Source organism: Falco naumanni, chromosome 17 (assembly GCF_017639655.2).
Source record: "Falco naumanni isolate bFalNau1 chromosome 17, bFalNau1.pat, whole genome shotgun sequence".
In the NCBI taxonomy this organism is placed as follows: Eukaryota; Metazoa; Chordata; class Aves; order Falconiformes; family Falconidae; genus Falco; species Falco naumanni.
This window is the reverse complement of record NC_054070.1, coordinates 2,193,742-2,212,932: the sequence shown is the minus strand read 5'-3', so window position 1 is coordinate 2,212,932 and position 19,191 is coordinate 2,193,742. Positions and strand designations below refer to the sequence as shown.

The window sequence follows — 19,191 nt, the reverse complement described above, 5'->3', positions numbered from 1 at the left end:
AAGGAAGCCAGATGGCAAAACCACTCAGATGTGCACATACACACACAGAGGCTCTGACATCGGAAAGGAAGAATCCAGGAAATAAGGTCTTGGGTTTACCCAAAAACTAAGACATTGGAGTAAGGGGCCCGTGGAAACAGAAAACCCATCACATGGGGCTCCAGAAACTCATCACCTATGGAGCTTCCAAAGCAAAAACACCCCAGGTGGCTTTGCAGGGGCCCTCAGCACCAACATTAAGGCTGGGAGATCCAGAGCCCTTAAGCACTGGCTCATGGCATGTAGCACCACGATGAAGGGGAACAGGGAAAAAATTGTTGCCTTGGGGTGGAGAATGTGCATCAGCCTGTCGCATGGCCTCTGCAATTCAACCACTCTGAACCATTAAACTGAAGACAACTTTCACTGCAGTCAGACTGGAGCTAAATCCAGGAACTGGCAGCATTTTCATTTTTTTTGCAAGTAAAGATAATAAACTGTGACTAACAGGATGATTTTGAACTCAAAGCCTTCTTGCTACTACTAGGGAGTCTAAATATGGCTGTGTCCTTAGATAGCACCTGGTGTCCATGGGCAACTGTTGAAGCCACACAGCACTTTGTAGGGTTGGGCACAATGTAAGGTGAGATCTAGGGTGTTTCTTGAAGCTTCTTGCTTAAGCATGTTCATCCAGACTCACCTGGCAGCTGTGAAAGTGGAGGTCTCAGGGAAAGTCCTATGTCAGCCTGGATTTCCTGGGAGAAATGGGAGCTCTGTAGCTGCTCTGCAAGCACTGTTGCACCTAGCATGTGTCTCATGGGGCAAGAGAGGGGACTTTGTAGCACCCCTTGTCAGCCCAGCCCAGGCTGTGCTCCAGTTGCAGGATGTCCCTGGGCCATGGCTCACAGTGGCAGGAAAAAGTCAGCTTGCACCTGCACTGACCATCTCTGTTTTGTCCACAGGCACCTGCACAACAACCGGATCCAAAGCCTGGGAGCCAACGGCTTTGATGGGCTGCACAGCTTGGAAACCCTGTGAGTCACCTGTTCTCTTCTCTGTCCTAAAGAACCCGTGTGTGTTCATGCCCTCCAGCACAGCCCACAGGAAAGGGCTGGTGTCTCCGGGCCAACCACACTGCATGTTTTACTCGTCGCCACGCACAGAGAGCAGCAGCAGGTCTGGCTCCAGGCACCAGCCCATGGAGGGCATGATGCTTCCTGGGGTGGTGGCAGACTGGACTTTCTCCCTGCGCCTGTGCAAGCTGCTCTAGCTGTGCTGCTGCTGCAGAGGGGTCTGCACACGTGGGCAGAGTGGCTGGGAGGGGGCTCTGAGGCCCTGGACACAAGTCGAGTCTTGGTGCAGTGCCGAGAGCCTGCATGTATGCTCTGCCCGGGGGGTGTCCCCACCCCCTCACCACAGGCATGTTGTCCCAAAGCCTCCTAAACACCCGACTCCACCAGAATAAGGGGCTGTCTTGAGTTCAAGGCTGGTAAAATCCTTGGGGATCTGTGGAATACCTCTCTCTGAGATGGTCTCAAGTCACCTGGCACCACCCATTGCCAGCTTCCTTCAGCTTGCACCATGTTCTTGGCATGGCCGGGTAGGCAGTCTGTCAGGAGACCTCGGAGGAAGATGGGAAGCAGAAATGAACTCTCCTTTAGGACACATCTTCATCACCAGCAGACGGGTCACCCTGAGTTCAGAGAGAGTTAAACCTGGTGGCCTTGCCTTGCACACACTGTGCTTTTAACAGCAGTATCGATTGCTTGGGTCTCACGTGCTGTGCAATGGCCTAGGAGGAAACATAAACAAGCAAATAAATTAAGGCTCTGAAAGGCTGCAAGAGGGGCCTGTTGCCTTCAGTTGAGCAGAAGCATGTCCCTTCACACAGGCCTTGGGGTCAGAGCCAGGCCCTCGCTCCTTGCCAAGGAGAACTAGGGGGTGCAGGTCACGGCAAAAAAAGAGGTGACGCTTCCCAGCATTCAAGTGCCACTCAAGGAGACGGGGCCCCTCTGTGCCCAGCACGGTGCCAGCAGCAGCAATCAGGCAAGAGTGGAAGCGACAGGCAAGCCCTTGGTCCCCAGACGCACTCCTCAGGGGCAGGACCACGACGCGCATTGTCTCTTACTTTCAGACTGGCACATCCTGGGGCCACCCAGAAGGGCTCAGCTGGGGAGAGGCTGAACTGCGCCAGGGATGATGTGGGAAGGGAGGCTGCTAGATGGTCTCCTCTGGTGACCCACGGGTCCCCTCCATCACTGTGCCAGCTTGGCTTTCTCCCCAGTCATTTATGGTGGGTGCAGGCAAATATGTGAGCACAGAGTCATGGCACCCGGGCAGCACAAAGGCAGGCAAGTTGCAGGAGGGAGGGGCGAACTTGCTGATGGAAGAAAGCCCCGTTTGGGCTATAACCCAGGCAGACCATGCAGCAACATCACAGCCTACATTAGGGCAAGCTTATTCTGCAGCCAGGGTGGTTAAAGCCACGGTGCTGCCCATCCCAAGCAGGATGGAGCTGCAGAGAAGAAGCTGGCCCCTTATTTACTGTGGGAAAGACTAAAGGGCTTCCATTGCCCTGGGAAGTAATTCCGTTTCCACAGACACTTGTGCTGAAAGTTCATTTTCCCTCTCTTCCCCTCTGCTCCTGCTTTAGCACTTCCTTTACCTTTTGTTGCCCATCTGAGATGCTGCCCAGCATTCAGGAGAGCTCAGCGTCTCCCTCTCTTGCTCTCAGTTCCCACATGGACAGGACTGCATAGCACTGCAGGAACAGGGACAGGGCTTTCTGCGAGGCTGCAGCTGTGGAAGTCCTGTCCCTGGGAGTATTCGACCTCCAGGGGCTGTCCCCCTGGAGCTGGGCTCTGCCTGACCACTACCTGTGTTCAGGCTCTGACAGCCCAGACTTGTGCATATGAGTATCCCGCAGCCCGCATTCTGCACCAGCTGCCTGTAGCTGCAAGAACAGTGCTGTGGGCAAGAGCTCCAGACTCTCCTTTGCATCTGATCACACTGAAGGAGCATCTTCAAGAGAGAGTGTGCTGGCTTTTGCTCCTCTTGGCCTGAGCATCTAATTCTTACCTCTAAGCCAGCAAGTATTTCAAGTCACTGATCTCTGAGGGGCACGTTGGTCCTCAGGTGGAGCCATCCCCCTCATGTTAATGGCCAGCACTCATCTACCCTGCTGACCAAAGCTGGCCAGGCTTTGTGGCAAAACATAGCCGAGCATTTGGCTGCAACAACCCAGCCAAGCTGCTAGACCTGCATCTACATACCACCTCCCAGTTCCTGTGCATGTGGAGACTATTACAGTCTCCGCACATACCCTTTAACTCAAATTATGATTACATTCTGTTGACAGCACTTAGCACATTTTCTTGGCTTGTGGAGGCCAAACTGTGCTCTCAGTTACCCCGTGGGCATTACCTCCTGGAAGGCAGCAGGATAGTAAGAGCTGGTGAAGGCAGAAACTTCTCCAGGGTTCCTAAAATGAGTATTTGTGGCCAGATGCTGATTGTAAGCCAGGCATAACAGTTGAACTGTAGAAGTTGTAAGGAAAAAAAATTGGTTTGGGCTTTTTAGAAAAGCCTAGGAAGTTCTAGGTGCAGAAACCTCTGTTCCTCTAAGGGAAATGTTTCTTCTCATATTGAGCTAGACAGGGAAATGTCTATTTTTACCAAATGCAGCCAAAACTTTAAAAGAAACAGCATCCACTGCCCCATGCAGGTCTCAGCAGTGTGCAAGTTGCCTATGTACAATCACACCAGGTGCCTACTCCAGGTCCTATCATTTCTGCAAAAACAGATCCCAGTGGAGCATCTCTGTTCTTAGAGAGGCCTTAAGTCCTGATATTTTAGGAGGGCAGCAATCTAGAAAGAGGTGAAATGAAGCCAGATGAATGACTTCATGTTTCCCCTGCACTGACCTGCAGCTACCATGCACAAGTCAGCTCTGCCACGTACAGAGCAAGAGCAGCTCTGTGTTTTCCATGCTGATGAGGGGGCAGGTAGATGTGCAAGAGCCGCCAGGTCTCAACCGGTCAAACATCAGCATGTAGCTGGAGAAAGCAGCTCCAAGAATACTTTCTCTGTCAGGGCAAGATCTGGCTGTTCACCAGCCCCCTCGGCCTCCTCTTTCTGGGAAGGAAACATGGGCACATGGGCTGGAAGCAAGTCAGAGCTGCTCTGCCAAATTCCCAATAGGGTTTCGAAATTGCCTTGAAATGTAGTGAGATTCCCTTACCAGTTCCCATAAGTCTGAGAGATGACACAGAGCAATGCTGCAGGGCTGTGGGAAGAAACCCCAAGCCTCGCTGAGCCATAAAACCAGGTATTAGATGGTCGAAATGGGTGATACTTGGCACTTTTTAGCCCTCTCCCAAAGACACAGTATAAATAAGAGTGTAAATGTCATTATGTGACACGTTCTTCCTGAAGGCCTTCTGGACAATGTACTAGATCCTTTAAAAGCAGGGGCCAGGGCTCCTCCCTGCCCTGGCACACGCAACCAGACAAGACCCTGACATTGGCAGAGAGTGAAAACGTGTCTCAGGAGCACCCTGTCTCCCCAGCCTGCAGCAGGGCTAAGGTGGCTCCCAGGGCAGAGGCAGGGATGAGAAACAAGTGGCTGCTCCCCAGGACCAGCCCCAAATGCTGAAGGTCTCAAGGCTACAGCCAAAATAGCAATGATCTGCCCTAAAAGTGCTGCTCCTCTGGTTGTTCAGGCATCTCCAGCCTGTACCTGACACTGACATGATGGGGAACCAGTTCAGAGAGGCCCTGCAGCCCTCGCCCATCCCCTCCGCCTGAGATGACCCTGCTGCTTCCTATCTCTCCGACTTTTCGCTCCCCCATCCACAACCCTGCCAGCTCCTCTGCTCATCAGACAAAGGAGATAAATCACTTGGAAAGAGCAAATTTCCATGCGTTAAAAAAAGCTTTTAATTTATTTTTTAAAAAAATGGTGCTAATAAATTAAAAACGTCTCCCAGAATGGCTTAATCCAAAACCCTCTGGCTCCAGGCACTTTATCTGCCTAACCTTGCGTCACAGGAAATGCCCTTACCACAGGCTTTCGCAGCGTGCTGCCCTATTATCCGGGTAATTAGTTGAGTCTGTAAACGCAGAGCAGAGCTGGAACCTACCAACTCCTCCAGAGAGTTGGATTTTCTATGGGAGAATAAAAAAAAGAAAATTAATATAAAGTGCACCTCGGGCAATGAAGCCAGGAAGAAGGAAATGGGAAATACCTCCACCACAGCTCATGCAAGCGCTGTTTAACCCCTTTAGGGCTAGGCAGGCTTTGCTGTTCTCCCACAAAACTGTCTGCCAAGTGCTACCTTGTTTCTCAAGTGGCATTTGTCTCCACCAGCATGTTTAATTTGAAACCTTTTGTGCAGTCTCTTGATGCTAATCCCAGTTTGTGAAGTTCCCAAAGTAGCTGGTTTTGACTCCTCCAAGGATGTCTTGTTCACTCTGCTGAGCTGCTCTGCTACATCTTCAGCATACCGATGCTCCAGCTGTGTGTCATTATGGGTCCCCCGGCAGCTCGTCAGAGGCAGCTTGGCTCTGCGGTTCCACCCTGCCCTACCAGAGCAGGAAGGTGACTTCAGCAGAGGCTTGGGTACCAAGATTCAGGGGATGGAGAAAGGAAGGGGGCAGGTGGCTTTTTGGCAAATGGACCACAGCTCAGGGTCCTGGTTGCACGGATCCCTGTGTCTGGTCCAAGAACAGACCTGTAAAGTTCATTGACTGGTCTGATAGACGCGTAAATGGAAGGTGACTTTGCCAAACAGAGAAAGCCACCTGTAAAACTGAGTTGTCAAATGCATGAAGCACTGCCTGGGAGAATGGGGACCAGACACTTCCCTCCTGTGGTCTCCTTGGGCCAACCGGTCTCAGTTTGTTGAGCAGAAGCCTGGGCTGCCAGAAATGTGTCCTCACTGATGCAGCTCAGGCTCTGAACCAGTCAGGTACCTTCCAGCTGGGCTCTGAGCTTTGGCTGAACATGACCCCAGGCAGACATGATATTTTGCAAGATTTTAGAGAAATAGATTGAAAGTGAAGGCAGTTCAGGTGAAAAGGTAGTTCTGGAGCTACTGCATTTTTCCACAGGTTATAGCTCCACTGTAAGGCTCACCTCCTTCACAGGGTGCTGCCTATTATCTCTTTGCCCACCAAATCCTGACACCACCTGTCCTGCGCCTTGCCAGCTCTCCAGCCTGGCTCCCCCCTCCCTGGAGTTGCCGATCTTGCAGTGACGAAGAGCACCGACTCTCCCCCCGCCTCCAACTCTGGGTCTCCAGATGTTCTTTCTGTGACCTGTCAGGGGTCCCCAACTCCTCCGGCTCCTTGGGATTCACTTGGACCCAGGCCCTTTCACAGAGCCGCTGAGCAGAAGCAGCTGCCTGTGCCGGAGGAGGGGAACCTCTGCCTCCAGAAACATGTGAGGGCGAATTGATTGTCTGTGAAAAGGAGGAACAGCCGCTGCAGGCAGCAGAAATGGCAGCAGAGGCAAGCTGCGGGTATGTCTTCACGGCGGCTGTGCTGATGCACAGAAGCTCTGCCCCCACCCCACGCTCCCTCCTTCCAGCAGCAGCACTCTGCAGGGGGCTGGGGACCCATCACCAGCAGCTTGTACACCTTGTGGGGTAGGTAGAGGTCCCCAGCTTCTTTCCCACAGTCCAGAAATGCTCTGCTGCCGACAGGCTTCCTCGAGTCTGCCTTCTTCCCCCCTGCCTGGCAAAGTGCAGCAGCCTTCTCCGTGCCTCCCCTGCCTGAGTCATCAGCTCCGTGGTTATTGTCTGTGCACCCCAGCAACCGAGGTCCCCGCTGCTCCACTTTGCGGTCAGCTCCTTTTGTGTCTTGTAAATGATATGTGCATGGCACCGCCTGTGCTCTCAGGACCCCCCACGAGATCCCATTCTCAAAGGCTTATTTCAACCTTGTTAAATAAATCAACGAAATTGAAAACATATTTAATCCAGTACCTTAGTCAGTTGGAGAACAGACAGAAATACTGGTTGGAACAGACACATCCTGGGCAGCACTGCTGTGTTTTTAAATGGAGAACAGAGCTGTTTGAGGAAGGATTGGCAGCTGCAGGCATACAAGGCATGACCTACAGACAGGTGCCCCCCGCCCCAGCAGTAGACCTTCCAGTGCCACATAAACCCTGTAAAATGGTGCAGCACCATGTCAGTGAGAGGCTGCGATGTTTCCAGGCCAAGCTGTCAGAATGAATCCTTGTACAGAGGTTGCCCCTTGCTCCTGGCAGACATCAGGTGCCATCAGTCCCTAAACAACCTTCCCACGGTGTGAAGGGCCATCTCTGCTCCTTTGGGACACCCATGAACTCTCTCACATTCCATCACAGCCTGGCTTCTCCTTATAATTTGCCAAAAATGGGCCTTTCTAGGGCACGATTAGTTTCCCAAATTAAAACACTGACCCTAACAGACGAATCCCACAATAGGTCATTTCTCTCTCCTGCGCACACTTGAGCATCTGCCTCTGGCGTGCCTCCGTTTTGGGGGTGGGCGCACAGCTCCAAGCTGGCTGGAGTCAGACACGTGCTCTGCCTCCTTTCACACCCCCCTTCCCTCCTTTTGCTTATTACAGGCCCTTGCTGCATCTCATAATCCAGATCATGCTGGGAAAAGGCACCCACTCACCTCACGTGTTGGTTGCTACCAGGAGAGCAGGGTTTGTGCTGGTGCTACACAACAGAAATATGGCACCTAATGGTACAATTACTTTTCATAGTCTGGACTAATCAGGCAGCTCTTCCCAGCTCAAGCTCAACCACAAGCCGTGACCTTGATATAAGGCATCTGGGTAAAGCTGTCTGGCTGGTGCCAGGCAAGAGGTCAACTACATGGTCATGACGGCCCCCTTGAGCTTTCAGACTACCAATTAAATCATTTCCAGTGCTTGATTTGGCCACAGTAACCAGCACGACTAGCAGCAGTGGCAATTACATTTACCAGCAGCGGTATTAGATGCCAGCACAGGACAGGTGGAAATGCAAGTCCCTATCACAGGCTGCACAAAGTCTCCCTCCAAGCCACCACAGTCACATCTCAGATTATACTGGGACCGAAATAGTCAGCAAATGTCCCGTCTCCAGCTTCTAATCTTACTGCACCTTCAGGTTTATTAGCTGCAAATTTGTGGTGTTTTGTGGCTTATGGAAGAATTTATAGTACTATATAATTTTTTTTTGGCTTCCTGTGTGGAACCACTAATAGTCCCTAACAGGCAGAAAATTGACCTGAGACTCTTTCCCCTCCTTCTCTCCTTTTGGCCTGATTGATATTAATAGTTCCAGGCTGCATGTTGTCAGCTTCAAATCATCCTGGCAGTTAAAGCCCAAAATAACTGTGCCTTTGATGTCAATTTACTTTTATTTCTAAGTAAACAACAGGGTTGGGTAAGATCTTCCAAATATGAAGCTATAGGCTCATTCTAGAAATAACAACAATGGAAAGCCAGCCAGTTCACTGTGTCTTGGGCAGACCGGGTGACCTTTAAGAGGTTTTCATTTTAACAAGAACACACAAGGCTCCTTTCGACATCCCACTCTGATGCCTGGAGCTGGTAACTTGGAGCCCAACTAAGGAAAGTGATTTTTTTTATAGTAATCTCTCTTGCACATCATTTCTGAACCTTTCGCCTGGGTATTTTGCTTCCAAAAACCCTTGATAATGGGCAAAACGCTCTTCCTTATGCCATGCCCATCATTTTTTCTTTTGTTCTGAGGCTTCCCTATTGTTTTGGCATAGCCATGGCCATGGCGCATTGTCATCCTTCCACCAGGTAATGCTGGCATTGGGTCCACTTTCCCAGGTGTGCCAAAAAGGACAGCACCCCACAGCCAGGAGAACCCATACGTAATGTGCAAAGCCATGGGGCAGACCCCAGACCTGGGACAGCTGAGACCCAGCAGTGCTGAGTCTTTCCATGGATGTCTGATAGAAGCAGGGCTATGTCCATCCCAGACATCACTCCAGCTTTGGGACTATGTGGGGAAAGCTCCAAAAAGTCAACCTTGGCACCAGGTGACACTTTCGCTGCTGCACCGCTATGGCACATGGGCTGGGGTGGCCATGGGGCTGGCCAGGGAGGCCTCCTGGCCCACAGGAGCTTGGGCTTTCCCCGCATAGTCCCAAAACTGGAAGCAGTGGGAAAGTGTCAGAGTGTGGAGTTGGGACCAGAAAGTATTTCCCAGGCAGCTCAGATAAGGCAGGGGGGGCACGTCCATTTTCTGTATCTACCCAGCCCCTGGAGAGGGTTTGCAAATGATGTACAGTTTGCTGACATGCTCAGTGGAGGAAATTTTCTTGCCACTGAAGTCAAAACACAAAATTCTCCCCAACCCACTGAGCCCATACTCCTTCCCATCTGGGAAAGAAATTCTGGAGGCCCACCACTGGGCACACAGGCTGGGCCAAACTCATCACAGAAGAGCAGGCCGAGAGGAGTGATGTCTGGGATGGACGTAGCCCTGCTGCTCTCAGACATCTGTGAAAAGACCCAAGGACTGAATTTCACTAAATGAGCAGAAACTTCTTCACTGCCACAAACATCTACAGCCTCCCCGCCATGAAGGTCAGAGGCTGTTTCTGGGTCATTGCTTGAACCAGAGCCCAACTCAAGTTCTGGGAAGGAAGGAAAAGAAAGAGGGAAGCCACCCTTGTGTCCGGGTTTGGGTCTGGGCTTCCAGGAGAGCTGCCGTGCTGGAGGGAAGAGATGACACCTGGGAACCATCTCAGGTACTGGCTTCTTCCAGGCTGCAATCAGATGAATTCCCCCCAAAACTGGCAGGGCTTGGCACAGGGCAGCACTGGAGGCAAGTCAGGGCAGCACAAGCGGCACACAGATCAAGAGCAGTTGGCTGCAAGCATCACTCAGGCGAGCTGTTAACGAGCACAGTTGGGTTTGTTTTCCGGGAGGGAGGCTCACCTCACCGAAAACCAGGAAGCATGGGCAGGAGCGAGCACGGGCACATTGTCTCTCCTGAACAGACTGGGGTCGCTGGCAGCCAGGCTGGAGCAGCATGACTACACCTGGTTGCATCTCCACTTTCCAACAAGCCCAGTATATGCCAGCATTCAGAGATGGCTTTTTTACCCAGAGGGAGTTGCTGAACACAATGCTTTGTCTATCTGTCAAGTGCAGGGGGGAGGGAGGCACCAAGATGCTGCCAGGGCTGGGAAAGGTGTGTGTTCACTCAGGAAGAACTGGTCCTGTACATACTTGCACACACACAGAGGTACAAACAAAATGTTCATCTGCTGATGAAAGACCAGCCTGCCTGGAAGAGATGCGGGCTGGAAAGGAAATGCATTTTTAGAGAAAGACAGAAGCAAATATTACAGCACACAATTATTCCTTGTAAATAATATTGGTTACAGATCTAAGATCCCTTTTTCTGTTAGTGAATCACAGTGAGCCAAGCCTCCTCTCTGTTGGGCAATATTTTCCATCCATCGGCTGCTCACAGACACGTTGGGTATCGCTGAGGAGAAACTCAACCCCGCGGCATCACACAAAGCTTCCCCCAGCCTCAGCGACATGACAGCCGTGGGCCCTCATGGGGAGACAGGGCTCACGGTGCCTCTCCTCCAGGGTCAGTCCCCCGGCAGCATGCAGGCTCATCCCAGCCCCTCAGTTCATGGCACAAGGGAGTGAAGTGGCACGGGCAGACACCCAGCCTTGAGCGACCTCTGTAGCTTCCCGCACTGCTGTGAAACTTCATGGTAATCTCGGGAAGTCATTGCAGGGTGAGATTTTTAAAGGTGTTAAGCACCTTACGCACAGATAGAGATTTGGGACTGTCAGTCAACTTAGGCTGCTAATGCCCTCTGATTTCATTCAGTGTAGTGATCTGAAGGTTAATTGGATTTGACTGATGCTTTCAAAATACCCAGTGGTGTCCTGTCTGCACTTCTAATCACTCATTCTCTTTGGAATACACTCTTATGCCTCCCTGAGCTTTGGTGAAGGGTTGGGCATTGTAAAAGTCCTGCCCCGTCTTCCCCCCCATAACAGAGCCTTTATAATGTGAGGCACTCGGCCGTGACAGTGATGGACACCCGACAGGTACCACCAACAGAAACTGCCTAAGAGCATCCAAGCAGCTGATAACGAGCTATGAGCGCCTTGCAAAGAGTGAGGCATACGAGCAGTCATGTCTTGGGCTATGTATTCTTAAACAGATCATTTTGGTCTCAAGCAGAGAAGACTGGGGAAAATCACTGATCTGCTTGGACACCGATGAGAACTGAGTGTGTCAGAGCAAGCTCTTTAGGAGATGCAGAGCTCTTGTATCTATTAGATGTGAGCTGGTGTGAGGAGGGAACACATGACTCCAGTTCCACTCTTGGGCCTTGTGGATGTGCACAGCAGCTTCACGTGTGCTGGGACTCTGCAGGCTGGACGTGGCATGGAAGCAGAGCTCCTGGCCTTGTCACCAGCCCTGTGCTCCTCTCCTGCTGATTCCCACCACTGGCAATTATTAAACTATAATAACCCTTTACAGACCTTGGGAGGCAGGTCCTGCAGGAGCAGGATTCATTTGCTCAAATCCATACACGTAGTGCAGGCAGCCAGAGTGCCTCTGTCACTGGAGGAGAGAAGACAGCCCTTGGTGCAGGGAGACAAACGCTGCCACAGCAGGACCTGCTGCATTCCCTGGGCTGCAACGGGAATTGTAGAATCTCAGAATCACAGAACAATTCAGACTGGAAAACACCCTTAAGATCATCAAGTCCAGCCAATTAACGCTAATTTTTATTACTACTGAGGAGGTTATAAAAAGAAATTACTTTCATATATCCAGCACCAAGGTCTGCCTATGGACCTTGTCAGGGCTACATAAGACACCCAAGAAAAACTCATTCCCTATTTTTCTCTTGGTTTTGTCCCCTGTCTTGTAATGCCCTGATAAGTATTCGCTAGGACATAAGCCATGTGAGCCTGGAGTTCTGGAAGGTGCAAAAGAAAACCTATTGGGAGAGACCCTCTGGGCTGATCTACTGTGTAAATACCTACAGGGCAAAGCCAAGATGGTGCCATAGAGTAATTCCCAAGCAGGGACACTGGCAAAGGAGAAGACCAGGCAAGAGAGAGGGGGCCAAGAGAGATCATAATGTAATTACCATGCCTGGGCCCAGAGGATGAGAATTACAAGGTAATTGGGCAGCAACCCATTGCTGTGTAAATGCATGGTTATTTCTGTTCCATAAACCACAATCCAGGTTACATGGTAATTACTTTGAGGTCCATTAAGTGTAATTATACAGTAATCTCCAGGAGCCAGTAATTACCCTCATGTTCCAAAGTATCTACCACTTAAAACTCAGCAAATTTCACGCAGGTAGGAAGCAGTCACACGGTTTTCAGACTTCAGTGTCTTGGCCCATGGGGATGGCCAGGACAGGGTCAAAAGCTACTATTTCAGCTGGAACTTTCAAAGCAGAGCACTGGGCATGCTAGAGGAAGAGTACTACACGTCTAAAACCCAGCCAGTCTCCATGGGCCCCCTCTAGTCAACAGCAGGATCAGTACCTTCAGAAGGCTGTTCCTCCCAGGCTGCCAGCAGTGCCCCAGAGCTCAAATAAATTCTTTTCTGGAGATGCCAACCCATCCTTGGAGAGCCCACGAGGTTCCAGTCAGGCTCAGATGTCTCTTCTGGTTGCCAAGCCAAGGCAGGTAAACTCTACACTTGTCATTATGACCAACGTATTATATTTTACTTAATTTATTATACTGCAAATTAAACTTAATGCTCAGCAATGTCAATACCTCTTGCGCATCACTTCCACCTTTGGCTCACAGTTTCCAACGTGGGGTTCACCCTAACCATCAGAGATAACCTAGGCCTTCCCATAGCCTGCTCTTCCCACTGGTCCCAGTCACAGCACATCCCAGTGGCAGGGAAATACGACATCCCCAGGACAAGCACCACGGGAATGGTCCTGTGATCGCCTCTGCACCACAGGGTGAGAGGGCCCAGAGAAGCCCTTTCATGGGGCCCACACAGCTGAACCTGCTCTTGTTTTTCTTGTCCTTTGTAAAATCCCATTTTGACCTGGAAAGGCAGGAAAAATGACTCCCAGCCAAAGCGCCTGGGGATGAGTTCCTGGGAGAGGGGGATGTGGCACCCTGGAGATGTGCCCCAGGCATGAAGGGACCTGGGGGGAGGGAGGCCAGGTGGCAGTAGCCATGACTTGGACTGGCTCTTGCCTGACAGTGCTCCTAGCAGGGAATATTCCTGCTGCAGGAATGTGTGAGATTTTGTTTCCAGGCAGTGGCTGGATCAGCACAGTAGGAAAAACCTGTCTCCCATGTTTAACAAGCAAGTTTCCATGCCTTCAAAGCACAGATACATTTGGTTGAGTTCCTACAGCAGCGTTAATGAATGTTTTTCCCTTCTCTGTCTTTCAGGGATCTAAACTACAATGAGCTGCTGGAATTCCCTGGGGCTATCAGGACGCTGGGCCGACTGCAGGAGCTGTAAGATTTTCTATTTATTCCTTTTCAAAAGCATTCCCCGATGGAGAGTGACCAATAAAGCATCGCATGTGCTCTGACTTGAGGACAGCACTCAGTCCAAGCCTTTCTTTTGTCTTTCCCAGCCCTCTCCGCCATGCACATGAAAGCAGTTTATCCCCTTAGTTTCCATCAGCTCTAACCACCTCACCATCAGTCTCTGCACCATGGCTGGTGGAGGGGAGTGGGAGATCTCCATCAGGCTTGGAGCCAGTTCCTCCTGCAGCTCTTAATTTTGTGGCATCTGAGGGATTCAAAGTCCCTCTGACCTCCAGCTACTTCCAATGCCCATTCCCCAGCTTGGGACCACAACCATGTAGTTATCTGTGTTATTGTGAGGCCATGGCTTCTGCAGGCCCTGTGCCACCTCCTCTGACGTGAAGAAACTGTTTGATCTCCCTTAGGACAAATTTACAAGAAGGAATTGCAAAAGTTTACAACCATTTTAGTGGCTAGCTCTCTCTCCACTAACCGGTCAGCCTGGGAGACACTAAAAATGGGAAACCATCCCACTTAACACTGATGAAGGTAGAAGCCCCAAGATGGGGTCAAATCAAGTTGATGTGGATCCACAGCATCCTGTGGACGCTAAGTCTGTGTTATGCTGGTGACAGGCTGGGGTGACACAAAAGCAGCTGCTTTGGGGCTGCTGGCAAGGTTGGAGTAAAAATCTGACACTACTTTTTTCTTTTACTGGAAGAATTCTCAGGAGATTTCTCTGATCAGACCAGATGTCGTCATTACTGTGACATTCAAAATGAGAGTAAGATCCTTAATCCACTTTGAGATGGCTTTTGAAATGCCTGTCACTAAATAAGAGGCAAATTTCAAACAGTCATCCAACTAATCACTCATGCAGACTCCTCTGGGATTAAACAACCTGGAGATCACCCAGAGCCTGGTCTTGGTCCTGGACGCAGGATCCTGTGGCTGCCTTTGATGTATAGGAGGTCAAACTGTGGCCACAGAACTCTCTTCTGCTGCAAAAGTTTGCTTATAGCAATTTTCTCAAGCTTAACCAAAAATATCACAGCTAGATCTAAAAATACTTTAAAGTCACATGGGCCAGTAATTCATGGTAGGCTGCACTCTGGTTAACAGCTCTGGAGCGATAATGGAGACCATCCATAAAAATTGTAATTCCTGGAGGGTATAAAATAAGTGTATTTTGTTTGCTCCTGTTTCCTGACTTGGAAAGTGTTAAACTTTAAGTCTTTGTGTTCTTGATGGGTTCAGTGGAGTGACATGTAGAGCACCAAGCTACACACAGAGTAAATACAGCAGAATGAGGGCTTTGTCCTGTCAAAGGACAGACCTTGTTCACTTGCTGGGATTATGCTGTAGCTGGAACAGAGCCTACACCTCCTATTTTACATGTGTTTTGAAGGCTCTCCGCCTTTAAAACTGTTGAGGAAAGAAGGTGTCTCCAAGCCTTTCTCATCCATTAATATCAAGATATTTGTTTCTCCCAACAGCGGTTTTCATAACAACAACATCAAAGCTATTCCAGAGAATGCATTTGTTGGGAACCCCCTCCTCCAAACAATGTAAGAAAATAAAACAATTTTTCCTAAATCTTTATATTCCCCAGAAAGGAATATCCCTTGATGTCTTTGGTTGGGATTTCTGACAGTTGTAAGCGTGACTGCAATTTAACATTTGTTATATAAGGGCCAACACAAGCCGAAATTAGCTCCTTCTCAGCTGTGCCTCAGGGGTTTTGCCATGGGTTTTCCTTTCCCCACAGCTGAACTTTGCTGCAGTACGGGCTGATAACAATGAAGGAAAAATATATGGGTGGTCTGCATGGAAATCTTGCTGTGAATAACAGAATTTTCTAAACCCTGGTTGACATCTGCCTGTGTTTATTCCTTGTGTTTAGAAAAGCTGCTAGCCAGCTCCAGCAGTAGCTATATGCTATAGCAGTAGCTATAGGGAGCTGGGACACCAGATCATTGTTTCCCTACCCCAGACCCATGGACACGAGTTCTACAGATAAATACACCCAGTTGTCAGCTCATTTCCCCTCTGACCCAGACACAGGTAGAGATTTTTGGACAGTTCTTCCCTGTACCACACTGATATTGGAAATCATGGCAAGTGACAAAAGTTCTGCTTGGCCAGTCCAGGACTTAAGTTATAGGAAAAAAAAACCATCTGAAAAGCCATGGTGACACTGGGCGAAAATAGTCACTGCTCCAGTCAAAACAAACCAGCTTATCCCCACCTTCCTTGGGCACAATCCTTGGAGTGACATGGGGGTGGGACACATCCAGAATACTCATGTCTCCATTGGATTTGCCCATCTAAAGTCTTTCACAGTCAGTGGGGGAAAAGCATTTCTTGTAGGAGGTGATTCAACTCCTCCTAAAGCTAGTTGGATCCTAGGAGAGTTCACTTCTCTCCACTGACTGTCACAAGTAGGAAAGATGCTGGTGCTGTGGATATGTAAGATCAGAGAAGGTGTCATCAAGTGCAAGGTGTTTCCCAGCAGGGTTACAGCACTATAGCAGGGGCGAAGGAGAGCTCTGCATCTTTCTGGTGTGCCTGGCTCAACAGGACCCTAGAGGCCCCTCTCAGAGCAGCAGGAGACCTCAGCTGTAGCAATGTTCTGCCAGGCTAGTGGGAGAGCTTGGGGTTATCTGGAAAACAAGGGTTCCTCACAGAATAGCCAGTACCTCCTACATAGCTTACTACTAGTTTCTCCAAGGCTTTTGTCTTGTAGTAGCATCTTCTCTTTATGTGCAGCAGAATCTGACCAGTTACTTGCTTCCCTTGCAGCCATTTTTATGACAATCCCATCCAGTTTGTTGGACAGTCTGCTTTCCAGTACTTGCCAAAGCTCCACACTCTGTAAGTTCAACAACCACATCCTCAGAGTGGTAATACATCCAAGCTCCAAGCCCTGTGAGCTGGACACCTTAGTGGCCTCCTCCCCTCCTCTTTTCTAGAGCCCTTGTGCCAATAGAAGACCCTGATGCCACTCTTCTGGCCAGCCCCAAAGGCAGTGAGCCAAGGAGTAGACATTGCAGATGTTTTCTGCTGAGGAAGAATAATTTTGAGAAGGTCATTTTGGAGGGAGCAATTAATTCCTCCTGCCCAGCCAGCTGACAGGCACTGGAGTCTTCTAGGGTCTCCAGAGATGCATAAGGACGAGCAAAGACCGCACTCACAAGTGCCACAGCTTTCGCTGCACGCTGCTCAAGCCAACACTGCATTGTTGTGTAGTTACCCAAGGACACTGAGGGCCTGTGCCCAGATCTGGCTCCACAAGATGGAGAAGCAGAGGAACATATGTCCCATAACACAGACACCATGGCATAAATAATCTTACTGGGCAGCCAGCAGTGACAGCGCTCCTTTCACACGTATGGCCCTAAGCCTGCTCCAGGGCCACCACCATGTGTTGGGCACCATCCGGACCACAACAGCAGCTCCATGTTGGCTGGTCTGGACAGGCCGGCTTTTCAGCTAACCTGTTGTGGTACAGCACCAAATAACTGAGGCAGAGGCAACCTCAAAATCTCTATTTATAAGCCCCACCCATCCTCTCACTGCAGGAACACACACTGAGGCAAATAAAATAAATCCTTCAAATACCCATACATTCTTTAGATCCAAATGCACAGACATGGGCAGGCTTGGGTGGGATGCCCTGCTTACATTCCCATGGTAATTGTTTGGGGTTTGTTATTTAATTTGGGTAGACATGGTGCCAAGAATGTCAGTGGTTGGGGGAGGGTCTGAGTTTGCGGAGCCTCCTTGAATAGAAATGCCCAGATCTGGCTCACTGCAGCTGCACTGATCCACCCAGCCGGCTGTGGCATGCTGATGAGAGGGGCACCTTTGGATCTGGGCCTCTGACCACCACATTTGGGTGTGAGGAAGCTGATGAGTCTGGGACTGTGGGCAGTTGCACTCGCTTTCAGGTTCTCTGGACACTTCATTTCACCTTCATTTCTCTGCAGGTCACTCAACGGTGCAACAGACATCAGAGAATTCCCAGACCTTAAAGGCACCACCAGCCTAGAAGTTTTGTGAGTGGCAACTCTCTCCCTTTTACCCTGCTATTTGTGCTCTTCCTCCTTCAAGGTGGTCCAGGCTGTTTCAGCGAGGACAACTTTCACAGTGCTGTGCAGTTGGTTGTCTTCAGCTCTGCCTCTCCCTGGTCACTCACCTCTCTGCTTCGTTTCACCCCTGTGGCTCCTGAAAGCAGCTTTCCTCTCTGTGAGTTGCTCTCTCAGTACTGTTGAGTGTCCTCCAAACTTATTTTGATATTTTTTCCTCTTCCTTCCCTTCTGCATCTGTGAAGGAATTAGCCTTTGGGTGCAGTGCTTCCACTGAGACGCAGTGTCTCTGCCCATCCTGGGACCAGCACTGGCAGTGCAGTTCAGTGCAGGAAACATCTGCCACCCAGGCTGGGGGCTCCTGCGGCTGGTCTGGTCCCATCCTCACACCACCAGACCCAGAAGAGCAGGAGCCTGGAGGACATACTGTATCTGGCCACCCACGGTTCTCCTCTCTAGGGCACTGTGCCCAAACTGGGAGCACAGCGGAGCACCCCAGTCCCAGAGCGTGACCTGGCCATGCCTTGCCTCAGGGACACAGGGACACACTATCTGTCCCCCATTCAGGGGTTTCTGAGGCAGTTGTGGCTCCAGGTGGATAACCAGTCTGGGTAATGGGGAACTGGGATGGTAGAGCATGCCACAGAGGGCACTTCCACCTGCCTTCGACATGTCCAAGGACAGCAGTGAATTCAGTACTCAGCAGCATCCCAGAATTTTTTATAGGCACATTTACCTTTACCATGTCCAGCAGCAGTGCCCATTTCTAAATCAGGGTTTTTTTCTCTCCAGGTATTTCATTATCCCATTCATGTCTCTCCTGCCACCATCTGGGACTGGTAGCGGGGTTTGTGGGTCACAATCTGTGCACTGGCTCTCAGTAACCATTTCCTCTCTCTCTTACACTCCTCTAGGACCCTGACTCGTGCAGGCATCCATTTACTCCCCAGAGGAATGTGCCAACAGCTGCCCAGTCTCCGAGTCCTGTAAGTAACACATTTCTCTGTCCTGCCTAGCCTATAGAAAAGTGCCATCAGAAATTGGACCTTCTTCTTGCCCAGCTCAGGGAGGGGACCAGCTATAGAAGATCATCCTGTGGTTCTTGCTCCCATTATCTTTTCCATGCAGAAAACATCACCTTCTTAGGCACTACCTTGAGCTCTGCAAGTTCTTGAACTTTCTTGCTTCATCCCAGCATTATGCTCTGGACTCAGGGCAACAAGCAATAAAGCACATCCACATTGGCCTCCTCCTTGCTCTGCACCAGTGGAAACTGCCTGCCCCATGCAAGGAGACTGGAGAGGGTGGAAGGGGTGGTGGGCAAGAACAGCAGCAGCATTTCAGAGCTCCTGGCCACACATGGCACAAAAGCCAGGGGTAAATCACATTCACACAACGCTCTGCCCCAGCGTTGGCTTACTGCAGTTGGAACCCCAGCAAGGGCCATCGTCTGGAGGAAGGATTCTGTTCACATCCCAGGAGGGGACAGGCCCGACCTGATGGAGACCTACAAGGCCACATGGCCATGGACCCTCACGAGGTGCAGCAGTGTCAGATCAGGGTTTTACTCAGTCTCTAAGTTGCTTTGGCTTTAC

General features: G+C 50.4%; 1 protein-coding gene across 1 annotated transcript in view; it reads left to right on the top strand.

The window, feature by feature from the left end:
- Window positions 1-19,191, top strand: part of LGR6 (leucine rich repeat containing G protein-coupled receptor 6) — an 88,082-nt gene that overhangs the window by 50,458 nt on the left and 18,433 nt on the right. The window contains exons 5-10 of the mRNA XM_040616841.1: window positions 942-1,013; window positions 13,425-13,493; window positions 15,005-15,076; window positions 16,311-16,382; window positions 17,498-17,566; window positions 18,511-18,582. Of these exons, the coding sequence (XP_040472775.1) occupies window positions 942-1,013; window positions 13,425-13,493; window positions 15,005-15,076; window positions 16,311-16,382; window positions 17,498-17,566; window positions 18,511-18,582 (426 nt within the window). The remainder of the gene's footprint in view (window positions 1-941; window positions 1,014-13,424; window positions 13,494-15,004; window positions 15,077-16,310; window positions 16,383-17,497; window positions 17,567-18,510; window positions 18,583-19,191) is intronic.